This window comes from Dermochelys coriacea, chromosome 1 (genome assembly GCF_009764565.3).
Source record: "Dermochelys coriacea isolate rDerCor1 chromosome 1, rDerCor1.pri.v4, whole genome shotgun sequence".
NCBI classification, from domain to species: domain Eukaryota; kingdom Metazoa; phylum Chordata; order Testudines; family Dermochelyidae; genus Dermochelys; species Dermochelys coriacea.
The window spans coordinates 193,347,093-193,373,119 of NC_050068.2; the positions used below are offsets into that span (position 1 = coordinate 193,347,093).

The window sequence follows — 26,027 nt, forward strand, 5'->3', positions numbered from 1 at the left end:
ACAACAAGGGAGCCTGGACACAGGCCTTTGAATCCAGTGATTGGATTCTCCTCTTACTTCCCTTGGAGGAGAAGTAACTCCTAGCCCAATAGCAGGGGCCATATGAGGTAATTCACGAGATGGGATCCGTCACCTATGAAATCCAGCAACCCGACCAATGGACGAATCTCCTAAAGCTGTGGCGCAAATGGGAAAGGCTACTGATTGCCCCATACTTCCCAAACCGGACCTGGGTCCCCAGGTCCCTGGGGCCGCTGATTCCAAAAAGCCCCTACTCAGAGACACCCTCACATAGGAGCAGCAAAAGCAGGCCCTATGCCTGTTGAAGGCATTTCCCAGGACCTTCACGGCTTTACCAGGCCAAACCACCCTCGTCTGGCACACCATCCTGACAAAACCAGGAGAGGTAATCCACGAAGTGACGTGACCCCTCCCCCATTGAATGTGGGAGGTGGTAGAGAAGGAGGTCCAGGTGATGGTGGACCTAAGGGTTATTGAAAGGTCACAGAGCAAGTGGCACAACTCCATAGTGCTGGTCCCAAAGTTGGAAAGGACCCTTTGCTTCTGCATCGATTTTCAGAAGGTCAATGCCTTCTCCAAATTCGATGCCTACCCAATGCCTCAGATTGACGAGCTGCTCAATTGACTGGGAGAGGCCCAGTACACCCTCAATCTCATCAAGAGTTATTGGCAAATCCCACTTGATCCAGAATCAAGGGAAAAAAGAGCCTTTGTCACCCAAGCAGACTCTATCAATTCATCTTGATGCCCTTTGGCCTTCATGGCGCCCCTGAAACCTTCCAGCGACTAATGGGTCGCCTACTCCAGCCCCACACTGAGTACACCACCACTTATCTCGACGATGTGGTGGTATAAAGTTGTCATTGGGAGAACTGTCTAAAGCATGTAGCAACTGTTCTGAGGGCTCTCCCCAGGGAGACGGAGGAACCCCAAGACATAAGGTATGCTCAGAAGGGGTAGTAAGAAGTAGCCCAGGGCCACCAGATATTAGTTCAGTTACCAAAGTCTAGGTCAGCATGTTTCGGTGGGATCTCTGATGACCAAGTGGCAGAATCCTCCGTCACTTTCAAGGCCCTGGGCTGGGACCCGGTGGACTAGAGCAGGTCCCAGGCCCCCTACTCCCCGCCACCTCCTCCTTTTAAGGACTGGTGGCCTCCTCACTTGAGGCCAGCAGGCCTACGCACAGAGCCCTTAGGCTGCTTATTGCTCTGTCCTATCCGGGGGACAGAGCCCTTAGACGGCTAATTCCCCTGTTGAGCATTGCACTTATAGGCACAACATAATGAGCTATGTGAACCCTTCATTTTGAAAGGGGCATTATCTTTGTAGAGCTGAGGGATGTCATGTATTTGGAGACAGGAAATATATTTCAATCTCTTATCAGAACTCCTGCGTCACACTTCTATTGCAGTATGTATTGGTAGGCATGTCACTTACCAAAATTCTTTTTTAAATGCAGGCAGATATGAACTTGGGAGTCTAGTAAGACAATTTTGTTCTGCACAGCCATGTGGTAGTTCTGTATTCAGTTCTCGGTGCCTCAGTCAATTTCTACACTACTAAATTATGTTGGCATATAGCCACCGCAGTTATTAAATAGGTTGTATGTGTGCACACGGCTTCTTGTGTCAGCAGTGCACGTCCACACCCGAAGCACTTGTATTGATTGTATTGTCCGTGTTGGGGCAGTGTGAGACTGCTCCTTAAAGCCAGTAACAGTCAACATAAGCAACGCAGTGTCTACACTGACATGGTGTTAACCTAATTACATTGACGATGACTCTACGCCGCTCAGGAAGGTGGTGTTACTAAATCAGTGTACAGAGGTACTTACGTTGGTGGGAGCTAAATTTTAGTGACGATAGTTCCACAGCTAGATCAAAGTAAGGCAGCTTACATTGGTCTAACCATGTAATGTAGACCAGGCCTCACTCTACCCAGATTGCCAAATAGAAATGATGAATTTCAAAATGTTCAGAGTTCTGTTTGAACAGGCATCCAACATCTTCTCCTCCTTTAGTTTTCCCAGACATTTGAGCTCCTAATTGAAAACTGTGAGAACTAGCCAAACGTCCACTCCTGAGTAAACAAAACTGAGTTGGAAATCTTAAAAAAAAAAAAAAAAAAAAAAGTGATTTTTTTTGAGTCTCCTTATTCTGGTACCAGATGGAAATATTGTGGTAATTCCTTATCCAGGAAATGGTTACTAAATACTACCATGGGATGATGCTTCAGGGATAGATACTCAAGAAATGCTCATTTACTGAAGGCTATCCCTGATCAAAGCATCTCTATCCCTCCCTTCTTCCGGCTGCTCAGGCTAAGATGTGACTGAAGGTCTTTGCAGGTCTTTTAGTTTTTGCTGGTGAGGCATGATTAGCTACTGTGGTTTCAGTCTCACTGTTAGCCAACCTTTTCATCTTGGCCTGACAGCCCATCATTACTTAGGGAGTGGGTGGATATGTACACATGCACATGACAAATCAGCATATTCTATATCAGCATCCTCTAGCCCAGCATGCTAACAGATTAGCTAATAAACTTTCTCAACTGTTGACACTTTTTAAAAAAAAAAAAAAGTCAGAGAAACACCCATGGAACCAGAGTACAGAAAAGACACAAATGTGATACCATTCTCTCGCTTGCTCGCTCGCTCGCTCTATTTATTTTGGTTTTTGGAGAGAGGGAAGAAAGTAGATCCTGGTAATAACTGCTGAGTAATCCTAAAGTTCATCAGTAGTTCTATGAGAAATAAGCAGCATGAACTTCTCAAAAAACAGTGCCAGACACATCAGATCACTTTCTTAACAGAATTATACAATTAGAGGAAAAAGGTCATGTGCTGTGTATAATAAATCTGGGTTTCAGTAAAGCATTTTATAAATTGTTTCATGAAATCACACTTGAAAAATCAAAATTCAAACTGGTGTGGACAGGATACTGCCATGGAGACAGGACATTGTCCAAAGAATCATATACAAGAGGTTGTGCTATATGACGTATCAAATTCTGGAGAGGTGTCCAATGTCAGATTGTCAGGTTTTGGTATCAGGCTTGGTCTTAATACCTTCATGCAATGGCTAGCAAATTTCACTGACAATCTGTTTATCCCCTAACAATGAATGAAGAATCTATCTTTATATGATTATTGGAAGGCTGTAAATGCTAAGCACCATATTCTTATCTATATTACACCAGTAAAAATAATTCCACTGAGTTAATGGAAAAGCCCCTACCACTACAAGACACTGGGATCCAGGTAGCTCAATCACACCTTTTGTGCTTGCCTCTTCCTGGACCAGAAAAGTATTCACACCATATTGGAGTAAGGTCTGGCTTAGCCAATCAGGACGGATCTAATCTTGCAACCCTTGGCTGTGGCCAAGGTTAAAAAAAATTTCTGAGCACCTTGATCTCATTAATAGTTAGCTGTGATTCCCAGACATCTTAATTGACTCATGTGTTGTCTGTCTTCAAGCAGCTGAATTACAGACCAGAGACGGAAGGTACATTTTCACAACTCTTGGTGTTCTTACCTCTCACATTTTATGTATTCATTTCTGTTTGGAGAAGAAACAGGAAAGGGTTTTAATAGACCATAAGAACTGAGAGCCATCACCTACAAGAACAATTTCTATCATTTAAAACTTTCAAGCAAAGATTGTTCTCTTTAAATACTTGAACATAGTCCCCTATTTTCTCCCTTTGTACAGTCTTTTTAAAGAGTTATTATTCATGAACATTATTGTTTCATGTGAGCACCAAATAAGGGTTTTAACATTTATTAATTGCAAAGTCCTCAACAGTCCAAATGCCTCTTAATGCTCTGGCAGTAACTATAAGGTACAGATGATAACCTCTTAAATACCCAGGCAGTCCTTGCAATACTGTCTCTCTTCTATTATTAACATGAATATCGGCCAGACCCTTCAAAGGGATATGATTCAGACCCTAGAGGAAGGTCACAAGAAAATTACCCAACTGTGAATTTTTGATATGTGATTGAGATATGACTGGAGTAAATTCTCCTTCAAATTCTGCTTCACTTTCTCCATCTTCAGCACTACTCATAGAAACTACCAAACTGGCTCAGATCTGTTGACCATCTAATCTAGTGTCCCATCTCTGAAAGTGGCCAGCATTCCATGCTGCAGAGGAGGAGCAAAAAATGCTGCAGTAGGTGTGCCATACTGTCTGGAATGAGCAAGAATACCAGCCTCAGGGCAGATCATTACAAACCAGGGCACAAATCCCACACCGATTGTGAGTTCTATCATTTGATTTCACAACCAAGTAACAAGTGTAAACTCCTCAGGCACTATACAGTCTTAACTTGGAGCCACAGACAGTCCTCTTGGGCATTCTGATCTATCTTGCCACCCAGGCAAGCTTAACTCTGTGATAGATTCTCTTTTACACAAAAGATCACAAAATATTCAGGTTACTCCCAGTCCCAAAGGACCAGTCACTTACCGCAGGTCAATTTGCACCCTAGATCTCACATCAAAGACATGGCTTATAGTCAATCCTGTAACAAGCTAACTAAAGGTTTGTTAACTAGGAAAAAGAAATTAGTTATTTACAAGGTTAAAGCAGGTAAGCATACACACACAAATGAGACACAATCTTAAGTTCAAAAGTTAACAGAAGCTTCTATAATAAGCAAGCTTTTATGTTGTTTGGGGCTAACCCAAGCCAAGCAGCTTGGAGATCTCTTGCTAATGTTTACGAATCTTTGTCCCTCAGAGTCCAGACAGCATAAAGAGACCCTAATGTCTTCTGGTCATCTCAGGGATTTATTATCTCCACCTCCCTAGAGCCCAAGCTGATAGGACAAGCACTTCTGCACATGGGTGGGTGGTGGAGGAGCAATCAACGAAGTCTTTGTTCCACAGTGGGCCATTGTGGAACAATAGTCCTTCCTGAGAGCCAGGAGATAGTACCTCCTCTAGAAAACCAGTGTTTTGCATTAGGTGAAGTTTTTTTTCTATTTGGTTAGTTAACATAATTTCAGAACAAACATTTTATAGTTATGGAGCAAAGACTGAAGTATCACCTTTTATAGCATGGGCTACAGATATAGTAAGTAGGATTAATACATGCAGCATCCTACAAGCATTTCATAAAGTCTAAACACTTCACACATTCTTTTTACACTAATATCTATTTGAACTATACTAACCCACAGGTAAACCAGACTGGTTTCCAGCTATGCACTTGTTAGTGTTCAGTGAGGCCTGGGCCATTGGCATCGTCTGTCAGCATCACAAGGTGGATGTTGGCTATTGTCCCCCAGGATCGTTTCCTCCTAATCCCTAATAATAAGAGACTGGTTTAAATTCTGAAGCATGAGGTTTTTATAGCCGTTCCAAAATTTGTTAGCTGGAGTCGAAGAGAGATTGGATGCTTATATGGATAAACAATATCCAGCATTATAGTTAAAGCTAAATTCTTGGCCCCAATGTCCTGTTACAATGACCTTCCGCCAAGAGATCAAGTCCCTGCCCTTTTTCCCCCACCCCCAAAGTGAAATTGCCTCTAGATCTCCCACTTGTGTCCCCAGAGCTCCAAAATCTTGCAATTGCTAGTCTACTTGGCAGTGGTGGTGTTTGTGCACTCTGCCAGGCTCTGGTCCTGTCATTCGCTGCTGGGGCAATACTCAAAGCCTTCTGTGTTGTGTCACGACTACTGTTCCTTTATAAGTAGGCAGCTGTCAGAAAACTAACGGGTTCTGGATCTCTGGGGGACATGAGTGGTGCTACAGCAGGTAAACAGTAGGATGGTGGGACAAAGTTTTATTTACTTATGTTTTTAAGAATTCATTGAGGGGGGAGAAGGGGAAATACCTGCCCTAACACTGTTTTGCTGGTGGACTTTACCACACAAATACCACAGGGAGCAAGTCTGCTCGGTATGAAGATATCATTTTTCAGTCACTTTTTCAAAGCAGATACACATTTTAATGAGCGCCATTTTGGATCATTAGTACCAGACAGGCTGCTGGAAACCCTCTTTGGGGCATGGAAGTATATTGAGAAGCCATTTTCTGTATTCCATTCCAGACAATGTCAATATCAGCGGCTTAGCACAGAGCTTCCCCATGGCTCACATGGGAGGTTATGATATGTGCTAAGGCTCTTTTTCATATTACTTTAGACTGAGCTCATGTATTATCCATTTTAAATACCATGGAAGATTTTCACAGGAAGGTGCTTTATAAATGAGCTTATATTAGATGAGCTTGTATTAAATGACCAGCTTATGCAAGATTGCTGCCAGAATGAAAGCAGACTTTACTTGTTAAACACTATTTTTTTTAAATCTTCCTTAGGATGGATTTATAGACTTTTTGGAGTTTATAGCTGCAATAAATTTGGTTATACGAGGGAAAATCGACCAAAAACTGAAATGGTATTTTAAGCTATATGATGCTGATGGCAACGGATCCATTGACAAAAAAGAGCTCCTAAGCATATTCATGGTAAGCAAGTTATATACAGTAGCAAGTTCATTTAACATAGCAAATTGCCTTTGGCTGAGTGATTTGCAATGTAGCATAAATGATTCAACTACTGTTTACCAAATGTTTCTGGTTGGAAATGTTCTCGCCATTGTTTATGCTTTGTTGAAGTACATGTATCTGAGTATTTTATTTCAAGCCTCATCCTACAGGTGTATCGCTTGAGTCAAAGAGAAATACTATAAATCAGTTATTTACTGTAGAAAGATTAATTTGGTAAACTACATTATACAGAAGAACAGACCTGTATCAGCATAATGAATAGAGCTCATCAGCATTTTTGAAACAGTTTTTTCATAGAACAGTGGCCTATTCTCAAACTAAACTTTTCACACACACAAAATGATGCTATCGCAATTTCCCAATTTTTGTGAAATTTTCCACAATATCAACTTTTATTGAAATAATGTTCAAAACAGTTACATTTGTTTAAAAACCCAATTATCAGTAAGCAAATGCAGTTTTGGTAAATGTAATGACATTTTGTGGAAGAATCTCAAAACTACTGTGATATCATTTTTTTATAAAAATTCAGAAAATGTCATGGAATCAAACAATTTCAAAATTATTTGCAAAATCATTTCCCCATTCCCCATGATTAATAATAATTTGCATTTAAATAGTTCCTTTCAATTAAAATGCCTTAAGGTGCTTTGAAAACTTATGGAACGGTCTTAAAAACAAATCAAAAGTATAGGAGGATTCTTTACAAACAGGTAGGACAAGTTTCTTGCTCCAAAGAGCATACAGTATAAATGAATACTCAACATGAGTCTTCCCCTGATTCATTGGTACTGCCACTTAGTGGCTGGTATCTTTCAGAAGAGCTGAGACCCTTTTAAGGGCTACTACCAGAAAGGAGAGATGCAGTAGCTAGGTTAGCCATATGTTGGCAAGATGGAATTTGCTGGAGCTCATACTTCTGAGCTGCTCTGAAGAGATGGAGAGGAGAGGCTGGCAGGCCCAGATCACTCACTGGTTCCATGTTGAACCTTACGCTTCTCTAATATAGGTGTTACCTCTTGTGTGCTGGGAAAACTAAGGTGCAGACTCTGTGAGTTGGCCTTTATCTAACTAGGGAAATTGCAATGGTTTAAATTAAACTGATTTTTAAACTGAGAGTTAAAACCAGCGCAGCCCCAGGTGTGGACAATCTTATTTCAGTTTGAATGTCTTTACTTTATCTTAACTTAATCCAATTGCCAATTGATTTAACATAAACTAAAATAAATCACTTATGCCAAATAAGATTGTCCACAAACTTGTTTACATCAGCTTAACTATACCACTCACTTTGTGCAACAATAACCAAAATCTTCATTACACAGGAAAGCTGAACCAGTGTAAACCTAAGATATGAATGTAAACTGATAAAGTCCTGCTCCCTTGCTGTAACCACTACACCACACTTAACTGTGATAGGGTGTACTACTTTCTACACAAAGCTTCAGTAGGTTCATGTAGAATGCTAAAAATGGGTGTAATCTGGAGTAAGATCAGATGAGCGCAGACTAACTCGTATAGCTATTCTTAAAGACTGGCTATTAATTAAAGTATTGCCCATAATATAGCTCAAGGCAAGGACAGTCATGGTCAGATTCCCACAGCACATGCTGGATACGATACACTTTAAATTTCACATATTAAGATAAAAGTAATAATAAACTCTAACTTCTGATTTTTCTGTACCATTAGAAGTGTGGCAATATATATATCCATAGCTGGTTATATCACACAGCTAATTTGTTGAGCATATATATTTAATGAGTCTGTTGACATCGTATACAATTAAAGATAGGCTTCCTGATCCATACTTTGTGGCTTTAGCCCATTGATACAGAGGCCCACTTTTCTGATTGATAAGATTTTACTTAGCCTGAGGTGTTGACTTGTCATCTCTGTTGCTGGATTGAATCTTGGGTGGCAGTGATTAGAGATGAACACTAATCTTTCTACTTCATGATCAGCAAATATTTGTCCAATTACTTTTTTTTTGTTTGCAAAAATATTTATAGAAAACAAGTCTCACATATACTCCTGTGACTGCATGCAAATTTATAGGCATTTTGAAATACCTGAGTCCTCTCTGCCTCTTCATACGTGCCATCCAGTCAGTGAAGAGATTTACATGACCAATCACAAACAAATGATACTAGCTAATTGTTACAAATAACCCATACACTGAAATATGTTCAGATACAATGCTTGGGATTTTTAGATTTTTTTTATTATTTATAAATTTGAAGGAGTCAATTTAGGTTAAAATATTCAACAAAATCTCTTTGGAGATGATTTAGGATGACCAGATGTTCCAATTGTATAGGAACAGTCCCAATATTTGGGACTTTGTCTTATATCAGCCCCTATTACCTCTCACCTCACCCACCCCTATTTTTCATACGTGCCAGCTGGTCACCCTATTTAGGAACAGAAAAAAAGGGCTAAAATCATAGCCTCAGTTCTCTTCTAGCGGTGGATCAACGGCTACAGTATTAACTCTAAGGCCTGATTCAGCAGATCCCTTATGCATTTGCTAAGTGCATTGTGGAACTGGAGTCTCAGGCATTATTAATCGGCATTACTTCTACATCACGTCACAACTGGCACTAAATGACAATCTTAACAGAGAAGACTGTGACTGAATGGGACACCAATTTGCATTTACACTCCTAGAGGTAAGTCCCTCCACCAACAAGAAAGTGATAGAGAAGCTTCTGTTTAACTCAGCCAGAGGATAAGTAAAGGCCTTCAATATGCAGTCTGACGTTTATTTGCGATTACTGAAAAAAATACATTTTTTCAATAGAAAAGTTACATATATTTTCTCACCATGTTCGTTCCACTGTGTAAAAAATAGTTGTTGTTTTTTAAAATTGCACAGAACATTATGCATCGTCCAGACCAACAGAATTCTCTAGGGCAGGGTACATATGTTGCTGTAGAATCTAAAGTGTGTTTTGGAACTGAGGTGTCACATGGTTTGACAAGACCTTTTTAATGGTATGTAAACTAAGTCTATAATCCTTCGGGCTCTGTTATGATGATTAAATTTCCAATCCTCAGGACTGAAGATTTACTTGAATTCATAGCTATTTCTTTTAGTGGCTCAAGTGGATTGGTGTGCTGATGTATCACAGCCAAGTGCCTTAGTTGCTGCCACGTCATTTCTTTGTTTGAGGGAGCAAATCCTGAAAACGCTCCCTTTATTTGTGTTTTCAGGCTGTCCAGGCTATTAATGGCAACCAGAGCACGACTCCTGAAGAGTTCACAAACATGGTATTTCAGAAGATAGATGTAAACAATGATGGTAAGAGTCTTTACCTCTTCACTTGACTTTGTCATTGTTTTTTCTGGGAGGAATATGGGGAATATTGAATATATATTGTGACAGGGTCAGGCCAGATGGCTACAGGAGAGTAATAGAAGGCAGATATATTAGCCCCAGGTTAAGTAGGTCCCTTTTCCCTGGGTAAGGTAACAGGGAAGGTTCCAGAACAATCAGGAACCTTCTGGAGACAATTAAGACAGACAGGCTGATTAGAACACCTGCAGACAATCAAGAAGCTGTTAGAATCAACTAAGGCAGGCTAATCAGGGCACCTGGGTTTAAAAAGAAGCTCACTTCCATTTGTGATGTGCGTGTGAGGAGCTGGGCACACGAGGCACTAGGAGCTGAGAGTGAGAACATGGACTGTTGGAGAACTGAGGAGTACAAGCATTATTAGACACCAGGGGGAAGGTCCTATGGTGAGGATAAAGAAGGTGTTGGGAGAAGGCCATGGGGAAGTAGCCAGGGGAGTTGTAGCTGTTGCACAGCTGTTCCAGGAGGCTCTCTAGACAGCTGCATTCCACAGGGCCCTGGGCTGGAACCCAGAGTAGAGAGCGGACCCGGGTTCCCCCCAAACCTCCCAACTCCTGGTCAGACACAGGAGGAGTCAACCTGGACTGTGGGTTCAGAAAAATGGCCAAGCTGAGGGCTGCCGTGAAGCTCCAAGGCAGGCAAATCTGCCAATAAGCTCAAGACCCATCAAGGTAGAGGAGGAACTTTGTCACAATATGTACAAAAAGATTGAAGTGATTAGCAGTGGTAGTAGGCCTGATTCTTCTCTCATTTACATGCATGATTTAAACTGTTGTATCAACTAGAGTATCATCAGGCCCATTGACTTTCATGCACGTAATGGCTGTAAGGCCCCCATATTGTGTTTTTCTAAAATACTGTGCATCACAGGACAACATAGAATTGAAAATGCATTTGGAAACTAAAATCTTGATCCACCATTTGGAGATGGGGCAAATGTTTATAATATGAAGTTGTCAAACTTCTTCATGATCTGGGCCACATCTTAATAGCGTCTTGTAGTCACGTCTCCTGCCAGTGGTGATCATGAAGACCACATCTCCCTCCCATTTACAATCACATAACATCTGTGTGACTATTACCACAATTGCTTACAAATCAGCAATATTAGGAAAATATTGTGTAGCAAAGTCATGCGTTATCAGGTTTTTATTGTATAGCTATTGGTACCTAACGTTTACTTTCTAAAATAACCTGTGTGCAGTATTTATAGATCATAAATAGTACCCCCTTGGATGCACTTTTCCTGTCACTTGGCTCATCTTTTGTCAGAACTCAGATTCCAGGCTCCAAATGTCAAATGTCAATGTTCTGGACTCTACAATCAATCATATTGTTATGCTTAATTTTGTTTTTGTTTTGAATGTCTATTCATTACAAAAAATATGTATTTGAGCTAGACCTGCAACTAAAAATATAATATCACTAGTCTGTTTCTATCAGTAAGGTGGCATGATGTGAATTAGAATGTACTCTCAGGCAATCGCTCCTCATGATGCCCCCATGTTCCCTCCAAGGTTAGTCCCTTTTCAGATAGTGACAATGGATAAGCTGTAAGGGAACAGGGTTCCCCCAGCTTGAGAAGAGGAGTCTTCTCTTTCCCGCTCCCCGCCCCCCGATTTTAGCCAAGAAGGGAAGCTGTGCTCTCCCTGCATTTAATCCCTGTAGGACACAAAGAAATGTTGAATGATGCCTTTCCTCATACTAAAATAGGAATAATCCATGGTTGTGGGTTGGTAATGAAAGCAGTTCTTATGCAGGCGAAATTCCTATTGAGTTCAGTGGGAGTTAAGTGTGTGATCGCCTGGACTGACTGGCCCCCCTGGAGTCCCAATCAGTGGGGATCTCTTGATGTAACCCCCATCCCCTCTCTCCCTCCTACTTATAATTAAAATATTCTCACCTTCAAATAGTTGAGTGTTCATACAACTGTTATAAACTTGGACGGGTTGCCTTGCCATGGGGAGGAGGTAGTTCAGGGCAAACTGGTTGGGGACAGAGGGAGGATTGACTTGAGCAGGCCAGTATGAAGGATGGGAAGTGCAGAAAGAGGGGAAAAGATGTAGCAGGTAGTGTGAAAAGGCAACAGCCAAACAGTCCCACCTTGTAGAATAGCCAAGCCAAGGGCAGGCTACAGGCAAGGGGATGGGAAGTAGCAGAAGTGTCTGGGAATGAAAAGGGGATCAACCCAGAGGAAGTGGGGCAGCATGAAAGAAGCCCAGGATACTGGCTCAGCTCCCATTTCACACATTGATTATATAATGATGTTGTGATGTACAGAGGAGGAGTGAAGACCATACACAGGACTCCAACTCTCTGCCTGCCTGCAAGACCCCCTTCTAGTGTGAGGCCCCCTGAATGACAGTTTCTGCAGCCTGCCAGACCATGTTCTGCCCATGGGGGCCTTTTCACTTGGTCATCAGCTTATACGTGAGGCTACCCAATAATACAACGTAGACTATTCTTGAAAGACAAGGGTGGAAATGCTCTTTGCAGACTGTCGTATACTGAATATTTACCTTTATATACAGTTCTAGAGCAGACACTGACTAATAAACTGCATCAACACACCTGAGACTGGCCTTTGACTTTGTTGCGGAAGGCTCTGAGGGGAAATTTGATGTTTCTCCTGTTCCTGGTAGAAGGTGTGCATTGGTTTTCAAAGATGTGTTTTAACTTCCAAGGCTCTATAGGATTATGGGGTCCCCCAAACAGCAGGGCTCCAAATGACCATTTCTGTTGCTTATAAGGATTTTCCTGATGAGATCACAAGCACCACTGGGTTCTTTTACTGCACGTGATGATGCAGTGGGTTCACTGTAGTATCTGAATACAGAGTTGGAGTTATAACACAATGGACAGCATAATTCAGGATTCTGTTGCTTTAATATCTAATGCCAACTGGTCAATTTTCAACAGTAGGGTTAGGGAAAGTAAATGAAGTGTAATCATGGAATTTTCAAAAAAGCCTAAGTGTTAGGAGCACGGGTCCCATTGAAAGTCAGTGAAACTTGTGGTCCCAAATCACTGGGCTCTCTTGAAAATCCTACACTGAATTCTTAAAATTCATTCCTATATTTCTGTTGTTAATAAAACTGATTTATGTACCAATTGGACTGTAATCAGTAATCCATAGCAAAAAGAATCTGTAAATAACATTGAAACAATACCAGGATTCGGGCCTAGTATTTTGGAGGAGGTGTTCCAGTGCTTCTGATGGTAGACAATCAGACTAAAAGTAAACTGTTTCTTCCTAGTTCTGATAGCTGCATCTCAACACTGTCTTTAAGTAATTCTGGTGTTCAGCACAGACTCTGGAAATCTGGAGCACTTCACATGAGTCTCTCATTATCTAATCAGCATTTGTGCTCTGAGTGTCCAGATACAACACAGGCTTCAAATACATCAGGACTAATTACTAAAACTGAAAATAGATGTCGCTGTGCAGCCACCTGACTGTAAACACCATAGTTTGGAGGAGCTTGCCTGCATAAGTGTTATCATTTCCTTTATAGGGCTGTGCGATTAAGTTTTGCCTTTATGCAGCTTTCGCTAGTGGCCTTTTTCCACCCAGGAAATGCAGAGCATTCACAGCTGCCATTGACTTCAGTGAGAGTTGTGGTGGATTAGCTCCTCTGTTAACAGACAAAAACTACCTATGATCTGATTTTCAGAGTTTGAAATAAAACAGGCAGGGTAGGCAATGTCAGTTCCATACTCCCAGTGATCTTTGTTCAGATCTTGAGTGAGACAGAACAGGAAAATAACAAAGGACCCAACTCACAGAAAATAGCCATCCCTTGGTTGTTGTGTTAACTTAGATGGACTCTATGGATCCAAAGAGTCAAAGGAGTTAACGTATCCCAGTCACTGCCCAACATTAAACCATGTTAAACAAGATTCGGGCTTTGGTATACAGGCACCTCAGCTTGCCTAATGCCATGATAAACACATCATTAACAATCGTTTAACATTTATTAAAGATACAGAAAAAAAGGGAAAACAGTCCAAGCCTTTGAAGTGTGAGATATTAAGTAAGGCTTTCATTTCAACAACATCCCTTGTTCCCTTTCCCTTTAGCTGTAGAAAGCTTTTAAAAGAAAACCCTTTGTTTTACAGTCTTTTAGATGGTATTAAAGATGGTAAAACTGCCCTTTTTGGGGAAAAGAGAAGTTGTTGTTGTAAAGTTGGATCCCATTTCCTGATAGACAAACACACTAGAGGGGAGAGAAAAGAACAGCAAAGACGGAAAATGCAGCTTTTATCTCTGGTATTGACTTTCACTTGCAACCTCACTTCTGAAAAAACACAGGCATGGCACACAGTCTGTTGAGCCATTCCAAGACCTGGCAAAGCAGTACCTGTATCAGGCTGCTAGGGCACTGCTTTTAGCTGCCTTTCTGGTCACAGGTTTACAGCAGTATTGCAAAATGGCCAGCTAAGTCAGACTCTTATTAGAGAGAAGGGAAAAGGAGAAGGATAGGAAAGAGAAGAAATAAGGTGTGGCAGGAAAAAGATAAACAACGGGGCTGGGGAGGAGGGGAGGTGACAGTCTTTCACAGTCCAGGTGTTTGGGATTCAGCCAGAGTCAGTGGAGGAGTGATGTCATCTTATTTTCTCTGAAGGCCCGGTCTGGTTGAAACATTTCTCTGGATCAGGTTGACAAATGCCCAACAGTATTACAGTGGATCCCAGGGTCCCTGGAGATGATGGGAGTGTTAGCCATGATGGTTAAGCTCACTGCAGAGATTGTCAGTAGACAGCTTCTTTTCTGCTTCTCTCCTAATTTACCTCCCAAAGTCTTTTTCTTTTAAGGCTCCCAAAAGGGATTGATGGACAGAATAGCTCATCCTCTCGTTATTTTGTCCACCAATTAGGCCTAATTTCTGACACATCAGTTTTGATTCACTGATTTCCAGTCCCACGCTTCTCTTGTTTACCAGGCATGATCTCACACTCCTTGAGTCTTTCTCCTCATTTGCAAACCACTGTTCTAAGGACTGCATTGCTGGCACCATCCTGCCTTGATTTTGTCAATTTCAGCCCTGAGTTTCTTGTCACTTTGTGAAGTGTGCTTCCAAAACGAGGGTGGGGAAGGCATTTCCTTTCACTCTCTTCTCCTGAGAGGGACAAGAGTCCCAGATTGCAGCTTTGGAATAATCCCAAGCCTGCTTGGCTACTGTACATGGTTTTTATTCTTGTCACATTCTCTAGAGCTGTTGATCTTGGGAGGTTTTACATTACCTAGGGAGGTGCTGGAATCTCCTTCCTTAGAAGTTTTTAAGGTCAGGCTTGACAAAGCCCTGTCTGGGATGATTTAGTTGGGGATTGGTCCTGCTTTAAGCAGGGGGTTGGACTAGATGACCTCCTGAGGTCCCTTCCAACCCTGATGTTCTATGATTCTATGATCAGTAGGCCTTTTTTTTTTTTTTTTTTTTTTTTTTTGGACTAATTCCATCTTTCTGTTTCCCTTTTGCACCTTTTCCCATCAACATTTATTGTTATAGGTTATTGTGACGTTTTATAAACTTTAATCCATTTTCCCACAGTGATGCTCACAAGTGGGGTAAATTTGTAAGCTCAATTATTACAACAGGGCTAAGAGGGATCTAATAACCTCTGGCCTCCAGTTTCTAAACTGCATTTTATTTCATTTTAGGTGAACTGACGTTAGAAGAGTTTATCAATGGCGTGGAAAGCGACACGAGCCTCTTGGAACTGATTTCAAAAAGTTTTGACCTTTCCAATGTACTTAAAGTCATACAAAGTGGGAGGCGGCATAGCATCTGAGGTTTTCTGACCCTGAGTGGGGTATGTTTATACCATGGATATTGTAGGGAAGATAATATTTAGTACTTTCACAGAGCTTTAAATCTTCAAAGCTTTGCATAGACAGTCACCAACGTCAAACTTCAGAAATAATTGTCACTTCAGAGATTTCACCCTTGACTCCATACCTTTCTTTCTTTCTTTCTTTCTTTCTTTCTTTCTTTCTTTCTTTCTTTCCAATGGATGCAGCAGCCACTGAACATGAATCTTTATCCACATGCAATAGTAAATCTATTTGTTGCAGTACTACCAGCCTCTCTGATCACTATCAACACCATTCTGAATAATGGATCAGCACTGACAACAGTACAAAAATTAACCTTTGCAGAAGACCGTGAGCTAATGTATCGCTTCTTTTAAGTACAGGTTGTTTAACCTGCAATTTACAATGTGGTGATAAACCATTAGATAGGATTGGCTTCTATCTGGATCAATCAAGAATGAAGCATGGTTTGTATTAACTTAACATTTGCACTAATCAGTGCTTAAAATAGGAGTGGATTATCTGCGAAACACCTCAATGAGCTTACTGTGCCAGAGATAAACATCCATTTGGAAAAGCTGTTCTCGGTTTTATTACATCTGTAAATTAAAATGACTTAATGCTTTGATATTCAATGGGGGGGCTTATTAAACCTAGTTTTCTTCTCACCTTAATCTTAATGCAACCATTAATCAATTCATTAGCCTTTGGAACTGTTGAGTTACACGGCTCTTTATGGAGTAATTATTAAAAAGTCCAGAAGACAGTTTAAAAAAACCCACAATTTTACTTTTAAATAATAAGATTAGTTGCCTGAGCTGAAAAGAAACTTCATGAGCAGACTGCAGAGGGAGAATTATATTTCTCTCTGGCTCCATTGAGGATTGAGTCTCTCTCAAATCTACAACAGGTTATCAAATTACAAGCATTATATTATAAGAATAAATTCTCATTGGCTGATCATACCATAGGGCATGACACCGGTGCTAGTTGCTTTTGAAAGCACCAGCTTCATGCACATTTATGCTTGCATGGGCTATTGCAACACATAGATGAAGGAAAATTATTAAGGCTTGAAAATGAAAGTGTTTTTCTCCCAAATTCAATTCAAATCTGTGTCCAATTGCATATGATATGTGCCACATCATCTGTAATTATTATACCTGTTGCTGGTTTGATCAATACAGCAGACAACCGGCAACACCTGACATTATAAACAGTCCTGACATTATAGCTTTGACATTTAAATCTTTTATTTTCCTTCCAAAAAATGGAATGATAAATGAGACTGCTGGTGGGTTAGAACTTTAAAATCTTCTATTTATTCATTATTGACACATTACTATGTCAACATCAGTATCATTTTTTTCCAAATTAAGGACTAAGAGTGAGCTTGAAAAAAATGATAAGGAATGCTTCTGTTTTAGATTCTTTTGAGGGCATTTATAATTCAAAATAGGCTTTGATTTAACACACACAGTTCAATGTTAATAGTGTTATTTAGTCAATTTGAGTACATTGAAATTGTTAGGTTTTAGGCTCTTAAACAAGTGAACTGATTATCTTTTAAAACTGATTACTATACATCTATTATGACTTTTTTCATAAAGGGTTTTTACTATGCAGAGATTTTTTTTAAAAAATTGCCTAACTATTGTATCTAACTGTAATAACATGATAGAAATGACCAGGTCACAAGGAGTGTTATGGTCTATGAAAGGAATAATGAACATGAGAAATCTTAGTTGACTCTTTGTTAAACTATGGGCAGATCTACTCTTAGGCCATGTCTACACTTTCAAGCTTACAGTGGCACAGCTATACTGATTTTTCACACCCCTGAGTGAACAAAGTTTTGCTGACATAAGTGCTAGTGTAGACATGGCCTTAGACGCTGCAGCTATGCCACTGTAGCACTTCAGTGGAGATGCTACTTATACTGATGGGAGGCCTTCTCCTGTTGGTGTCAGTACTCTACTTCCCTGTGAGGCGGTATCTGTGTTGATAGGAGAAGTCCTCCCCTTGCCATAGCACTGTCCACACCAGGAGGTTGGTGGGTTTAATTGCATTGCTCAAGGGTGTGGTTTTTTTACACACCTGGGTGAAGTAGTTATACCAACCTAATTTCCCTGTCTATACCAGGCCTAATACTTAAAGGAGGAACTGAAATGCCAAAATATCATACATTAAGATTATTACTATTTTTTATTTGTATTACTGTAACACCTAGGAGCCCTAGTAATGGGCCAGAACCCCATTGTACCCCATTGTATAAATACTAAAGGACTGTCTAGCAGAAACCCAGGTCATTAAGAAATAATTAGTCTCTTTCTGCTATGCCTCAATATTGCAGCACATTTGCCATCTCAAAATTTTGCTCATCATTGGTCTCTGCATTAGTTCTTCATATGTTTGGTCACATACAAGGGTTTTTATGTATATACATATATATATTTTTTTCTTAGTTGCTTAAGATATATTTCTTTTAGCTATCTGACGAGACAATTTGATGTACAGGTGCACTATGAAACAAATGCATTATGGCTACAGATTTACCATTGATTCCACCCCTTTGAATTAGTCATCTGCTCATTTAGCATATGCAATGAAATTGGGTGATATCTGGAAAGTGTGTCAATTTTGACAGCCTAAAGGTTTGTTCAGAGCCAAATTACAACAAGAAGTCAAGACCCTGGGACCCACCTGTAATGGATGTGGAGCTGTACTGTAATAATCTATGAATAGTGTATGTTGACCTGGTCATTGGAATGTTTACAATATGGATATAATGGTTTCATCACAGGGGCAATGCAAGGAAAAACTAGCAGGAAGCCAATGAATAGCTCAAGATAAGCCACCTCTCAGCAAACACTTGAGAGTTGTTAAAGGACAATGTCAGGGGCATTTGGCTCGATCTCCTGCTGAGCCTACCAGACTGATTTTGTCCCAAATCCTCGCTACACAGAAGCACAAAAGAATTATAGTAGTTTATAAAGAAGTACTCTCTTCAAGAGAGGGGGAAATTTAGGGGGGGAACCAGGCAAAGAATGACACCTGCAGGGGACATCTGAAAAAACGAGGCCTATCTATGTAACCATCAGAGTATGGTAGGGGCTTGGGTAAGATAGATGTATGTATAGACTATTTGTAGTTTTAAAATCCTTTTTCTCTTTTTGAGTTGTTCCTACTGTTAAAATAAACAATACTTTGGTTTAAGACAGCTGTCTGGTAACTATTCATCACTGGCCACATACTCCTGCAGGGAAGAATTGCATGTGCCAAACCCAGTTGTACCTGTTGGTAAACACAGTTGCTACACAAGGTGATGGAGCCCAGGACGCTGTCTAAGACTATGTCTACACTACCTATGTTAGGTCAACTTACAGCCACCGCATTAATTACTGCGGTAGCTAATGTCCACACTCCCCTCTTTCTGTTGGTGGTGTGCTTCCACTGACTGAAAAGAGGCATTGTGGGGGGCTGAGAACCAGGACTCTAACTCCATGCAGCTCCACACTGGGAGCCCAGCTGCACCCTGGGGCTTTTCACCTTCCTGCTCCAGCCTGGGGCAGCCGCCTAGGGCTTCTCACCGCCGGTGGGGAGATCCACACCTGGAGTCTGGTCACCTACTGTGCTGCCAACGGGAAACCGGGATCGCATGGGGCAGCGGGGCTCCCGACGGGGAGTGGGGAGCCCAGCCAGCAGCCCAAACTGGGAGCCTGGGTGGCAGCCAAGCGCCAGAGCCATGAAATTGACAAGCATGACAATCAACAGCTGATGTAAGGAACAAAATGTCTACACAGACACTGCGGTGCCCTAACTACACCGACATAAGTCTTATGCCTCTCGTTGAGGTAGTTTTATTATGTCGGCATAGCAGGGGAGTTCTATCGGCAGGAGAAGCATTTCAGGATGTGTAGTTACACTGTTTTGTCAACAAAAGCTGACTTTGGCCGATAAAACTGTGTAGCATAGACAAAGCCTTAGAGTGGGACAATTGCACAATTTCTCTCTGAAATAGGTAAAGATATGAGACCTGAGAGGGAACATAGGTACAACCAGGCATGTAACCATATGTCACCAGCTTGTATGCCCAACTCAGAGGTGAGAGTTCCATGTGCATGAAGCAATTGCATGACTAAGCCCTAGATATATTTTCTAGGGATTGGTAAACCCCACCTAAGCTTCTAAGCCTTCACTGAGCAGACAGTATAACTGTGGCTTTTTGGGTAGCTTTGCTCTCTGCAAATGAGCTTTTTTAGTGTTAAAATGCTTTCATGTGTATATGCTCTTCTTTTTCCATTTGGGGAACAATCAAAGTAATCAGTGTTACAATCCCCCTTTCTTAACTAATTTATAAATCCTGTCAATTACTATCTTTTAAAATGTTCTTCTCACAATAACTTAATTTAGTGAGAACCTAACAGCTAATTTTGCTTATGAGAGTCTAGGAAGCAAGGCTACAATGAAATTGCCTTTTTCTAGAGTTAAGCATTTGCATGTTTATTAAAGTGGCATTCCTACACCTGATGGTAAATCCATACATCCCCAAAGAGATAGGAAGGAAGTCTGATGTTATGTGCAAGAGATATAACTGCTCCATTTCATTTTTGTCCTGATGCAGGATGGATTCTATCATACAGGTCAACCAGCAGCTAAATGTTAAAAACTTTTTGTGTAGGTGACTGCATGCTGGGAACCAGTGGAAATTTGTTGATATGCTTAAGGAATCAGAAGCTCATAGAATTGGCCCTGGATTGACCAAGTGGAAAGGTTTAAAAGACAATTGAATTATCAGAAAAAGAGAGCCAGAAAGTATGAACTATAGGATGTGAGTTTGCACAGTATAAATTGTCAGCTCTGAAGTATATTTCATAAGAGTTGAACCGAGCATGCCAGATCTTGTTTTTACAAATGCTCTATTGACTTTCTCTTATACAAAAAACAAACACACACAGGGATGATTCAGATTTGAATTCCATTCTATCCAGGCTATCAAAGGTCAAGAGTGACAGGGGATGGTGGTGTCAGGTAAATATTTGCTTCTTTTCAATCTATATTTTTGAGTGATTGCAATTTAAGGAACATGAGCTAAGGAATACACAGTAAATTTTTAAACTAACTGGATTATCTAGAAATATCCAATGACAGGGAACAGAAGCTCTGCTTGACTTCCAGAAAGCTGGGAATTAATGTCATGCTTAAACCTTGCATAAGTGTACCAGTTTGTGACATTGAAAGCCTAATCTGGTTCTGAGGAACTAAAGGAACTGCTACTTGCCAGAAGGAGGAAGGGTCTCTGAGGATATGTCTACACTTAAAATGCTCCAGCTGCACCAGTGTAGTGCTTCAGCATAGACACTATTGCAACAGGGGGTGTTTTCCCATCACTGTAGTCAATCCACCTCCCCGAGAGGCGGTAGCTAAGTGGACCGAAGAATTCTTCTGTCGACTTAGTATCATCTACTCTGGGAGGTAGGTCAGCATAGCTATGTTCTCAGGGGTGTGAGACCAGCCCGGAGCCAGCAGAACTGATGGTGTAACAGGGCTGAATTAAAACTCAAGATAGGATTTCTCAGTATGCCATTCAGCTGTGTAAAACACTGGTTTTGTTTTTCAAGCTATAATCAATGCACTCCACAAACCTCAAAAACATAACCTGAAGGAAGAAATTTGCTGAATGACTTTTTTTTTTTTACTAAGCCAGCTGATCCACTTCATCAACTTGCAGATCCATTTTAATTAAAAATAAAAAGTTTGTTCTTGCATTCCCTCACTCAGAGAAACAAACCAGAATCATGTTCTCTAACGCCATCTACAGAAGCATTTGAAAATCAAACATCACTCAAACATATTTCCTGCTAAGCTTGGCTACCTAATGTAGATGGGACCTAACTGTGATGCTGGTAAACCACGTGCCAGCTCTGGCCAAGGCTGTAGGCATTAGCTAAGAACTGACAAACTCATAGTTCAAAATAGGTATTAGTCTTATAAGAATATATTTAGAGTTTAGATCTATTAAATGTTTGTAAGTTGCAGCATGCATTAATTTCACTTGTAATGTCTGTATTCCGTGCTATAAGGAAATATGTAAGTTTTGCTTTATAACTTTGAAAATGTTTGTTCTGAGCTTGTGAACCCAGGCATGAAAATCATCCACCTTGCCCATCCAGGAGGACATCAAAAATTAAGTGGGCTGTTTTAAGACAAAAGTTTTATTAGTTGCCCTATCCACCAATGGAGAAGTACATGCAGAAGGCCTCGTCCCATCGGTTTGAATGCTGGAAGAGGGAAATAAAATACTTGACATGAAGATTGTTCATCTCTTTGCTGTTTGAACTCTTACAGGGCCGGAGACATTAACCTAAGGCAGAAATCCCCAGGGGTTATTCTTGGGTCTGCCCTGAAAGACATTTTGAATTGACAGATTACTACACTCTGGCATTTTTAAGAATCAAAGATGGTAACTCATTTGTGTGCATATACTTGTTTTCATTAACTTGAAAAATAACTTTTTTTCCCTAGTTAATACTTTACTTTCCAAGTTAAAAACTTTCTTTTTCCTAGTTAATAAAACCTTCAGATCACTTTTTACAGGATTGGTTTCAGTGGTTGTCTTTGGTGTAAGATCTAGGGCAGAGTTTCTCAGCCCATGGGTCAGGACCCAAGATTGGGTTTCCAGAATGTTTCAAAGGGTTGCATGGCTCCATGGCTCCTGTCCAACAGAGTAGGTGGGGCTCACCTCCCTGCTACAGGCACTGCAATCTTGCCAGTCCCAGAACCACTCAGGTTTAACCCAGCCATCATGACAATGGGAATCTGGGTAGGCCATATTTGAGTGTCTGGCACTGTAACTCTATAAGCCACATCACAACTCCACTCACATAAATTTTGTCCAATCAGGAGGGTGGGGCCAAACCTGAGCAGTGCTGCAACCCAGAGGTTGCAATGCTCTGAGCCGAGAGCCGAGCCCAGCCAGCCCCACAGCAGAGGAGCTGCAGAAGCCACCGCTGTGGGGTGAGTGCCGGGCAGGACCTAACCGAAACCACCCCAGGGTCTCCACCCACACGCTATTTACTAGGTCGCAACAGGCCATAAATGTACAAATGGGTCCTGAGCCCAAAAAGGTTGAAAACCACTGATCTAGAGGTACCAATTGATCTGGGGTAAGTGACTGGTCTCTTGGGACTTAGAGAAATCTAAATATTGTGTAATTTTTGATACAAGTGACCATTTATCACTCAGTCCAGTTTGTCTGGGTGGCAAGATAGACTGGAGGCTCTAAGGGTGACTGTGTGTGACTCTATGGAAAAACTGTTATAGTGATTCAGGAGTTCACATTTGTTACTGGCTTGGTAATCTGTAAGCATAGAACACACTAGCAGTTTGGGGTATCTGTCCAGTTTGCACAGTCTGCTCTGAGGTAGGCACTCATGGACCTGAGCCACTCCATATAGCATAACACTAATCATGTCAAGATAGTGTTCAAAAACTGTTTTAGCAGGAGAGCACCTGCTAGTAAGAGTCAAGGCTACAACATAGATTAGACACTGTTCTAATAATGTTTGTCCTAGCTCACAATGACTGGTAAAACTGTATTAGAAATAAAGCTGGTCAAAAAATTTAAAAATATATTTGCAATAATTTTGAAGTTATTAATTTTAAAGTGTTTGAAATGGAACTATTTTAGAATATGTAAAATGTCTTAAATTTTTACCAAAATGGTTAAGGAAATCCAGGTTTTGGTCACCTAAAATTTTCTAAAACCATTGCAGCAATATTTTTGATGGAAAAGGCTTTCCAAAAATAAAAACACTACATTTTTTCCATGAAAAACAAACAAAATAATTTTCAGAAAAGGCCACTGATCATATCTCATTGGAAAACAGTCCTAGCATGAATATGGCTTTAAAACTCTACATTAATAAGCCTAGTAGAGGTGAGATTCTGAGGGAGCCCTATGCAAACTAACAAATGGGAGGGCCTATCTCCCCTTGGGACCAGACACTTCTCTCCAGGGCCTAGCCAAGCCATGCCATCTTTGCCAGACTTTGGTGATCCAGTGCTTCCCTCTTTCAAGGTCTGGCAGCTTCTGGTGACCTAGGAAGCCAAAAAAGGTGCCACAAATGGTGTCTGGGGAAATGGACAGTTAAGGAATTCTTTCTGTCTACAGTTGTTGGGACCACAGAGTGGGGAATCAAAACTCTGGCTTATGAATGAAGGGTGTGTTTGGTTGTGCAAGGCCCCTGGAAGAGTGGGGCCATATGCTTTAGGACTAAGGCATGCTTAGGCTGACAGCCACTCCTTGTGCAAATAACCTGTTATCCTTGGTACCTGTTATCAGTCCTAGTCCTCCAGATCACACAGAGCTATGAGGGTGATAAGAGTATTTGTACAAAAACATTTAAGCTTTAACGTCTGTTTCTCTTCCAAATATGTGCCTGGGGTTGATAATGGCATAGCAGATGCATTGTCTTATTTTCAGATGGACAGATTTTGGGCACTGGTGACAAGAGCCAACAAGGAAGCCGAATAGATGCCGCTAGCTCTGTGGAACTTGGCGTAAGATGGCTGTCAGTGTGGCACAGAGATTGGTGGCTCTATGAGAGAAGTTTTAATGATTTTGTTCAATTTTAGAAGCTGGAGGGCCTGTCACTGATATTGCGGTTACAGAGGACTGGGTGCTGCAATACGTGGTGTCATTAGCAACCTGGCAACGGGTGTCATCAACCGTCTCCACTCACCTATCGGCCCTTACGTTTGTCAGTAGGCTGAATGGTTACCCAGATCCTTGTAGAAGGTTTTCAGTTCAGAGGTTTCTAGCAAAGTGGTCTTGAAGCACCAACCCTAGGCAGGATACACGGCATCCCATTGCTGTCAGTATGCTTAGGGATCTGGTGTGAAGCCTAGAGTCCATACGTTGTTGTGGAAAACAAAGGGGCCTTATTCAGGGTAGCCTTTCTGGTCATGATTTTTGGACCTTTTAGGATCAATGAGCTAGTACCTGGTCCTATAGGGATTCTGCCGGAAGGGCTTAGGAATTGAGGGATGTATGTTGGGAGGGGTGATCAAAGATATTAACCTTGAGGACATCAAAGATGGATCAAGCAGTCTGAGGTAAATCCATTATTTTACAGGAGGGTGGAAAGCCTAGATCTGCCCTGTGGAGGCTGTGAGGGCAAACATGGTAATAAGACCACAGAGGTATGAGCCCTTCTTTATTCACAGTGACAGGAATCCCCTCACAACATGCCTGTTTGTTACAATTTTAAGATGGGGACTAACAAGTTTGGAGCTTCCAGCACATGAATTTAGTTTCCACTCATTCAGGATCAGGGAGAAAACAGCAGTGGCCCAGCTGGGTCTAAGGGCCAGGGAAATTCAGGCATTGGCATTCTGAAGCATACAAAACATATGTGACACCCCAGGTAGGGAATCGGTGTTAATTTTTCTTTGTGCTTGCATCCGGATGCTTGCTTATGGGAGGTGTGGATCTGCGGGCACAGTGTTGTTTACTGGGTGTATGGGCTTCCAAGTTGTTTGGAGGTTCACAGCTGGGCCTTGGTGGTGAAGCAATCCTGAGCTGGCATGGAGGAGGGGCATGTTATGGGTCTAGCTGATGCCCCTTCTGTATACTGTGGTGGCCTGTAAGCAGGCACCAGATATGATTATGGTAATAAGACCACGGAGGTATGAGCCCCTCTTTATTCACAGTTGAGGAAAAATTCACCTTGAGGAAAATGGCTTGGGACTGTGTAACGGTGGATTTAATGATCAAAACTAAGAGGGACTTGGGGCAGATCCTGGAACTTTTCCCAGGAATAAAAATTATTTGATTGGACATGTTGCAATGCAGGGTGTGGCGGGGAGCTGTTAACCTCCCATGCATTGACAAGGCTAGGAGGTATGTGAACACGGAGGTGGCCAAATCATAGGAGGCATTGGGGATGGCAATTTCTCATCTTGGCATAGCATATGGGGCACCCGAATTATTTAGGGAGGATGGGGTCCACCTGTCAGACTTGGGAGCTGATACATTTTTAGCCTATATTTAAAAAAGCATCAGGAGACATCTGGGAACCTGACTGGGTATGAGGGGGAGCCAGCCAAGCTAATTGCTGTCACCTCCTTGCGGCAGATGTCCAGTGCAGGTACTTCATAGGGAATGAAGGCGATCAGAAAAAAATGGATTGGGAAAGGATTTAAACAAGGTATTCTTTAAAGGAGCTTGTGATGGGGCATTCACCCCACACTGGCATGTATGGGGTTAATAGATCCCTGAGGTGGCTGCGTGGGGAAGTGGCCAATAGGAG

General features: G+C 41.4%; 1 protein-coding gene across 1 annotated transcript in view; it reads left to right on the forward strand.

The window, feature by feature from the left end:
• Positions 1-17,613, forward strand: part of GUCA1C (guanylate cyclase activator 1C) — a 42,385-nt gene extending 24,772 nt beyond the window's left edge. The window contains exons 2-4 of the mRNA XM_038383331.2: positions 6,353-6,502; positions 9,761-9,848; positions 15,562-17,613. Coding sequence (XP_038239259.1) covers positions 6,353-6,502; positions 9,761-9,848; positions 15,562-15,692 — 369 coding nt within the window. The 3' untranslated portion in view covers positions 15,693-17,613. The remainder of the gene's footprint in view (positions 1-6,352; positions 6,503-9,760; positions 9,849-15,561) is intronic.
• Positions 17,614-26,027: the final 8,414 nt, after the last annotated feature.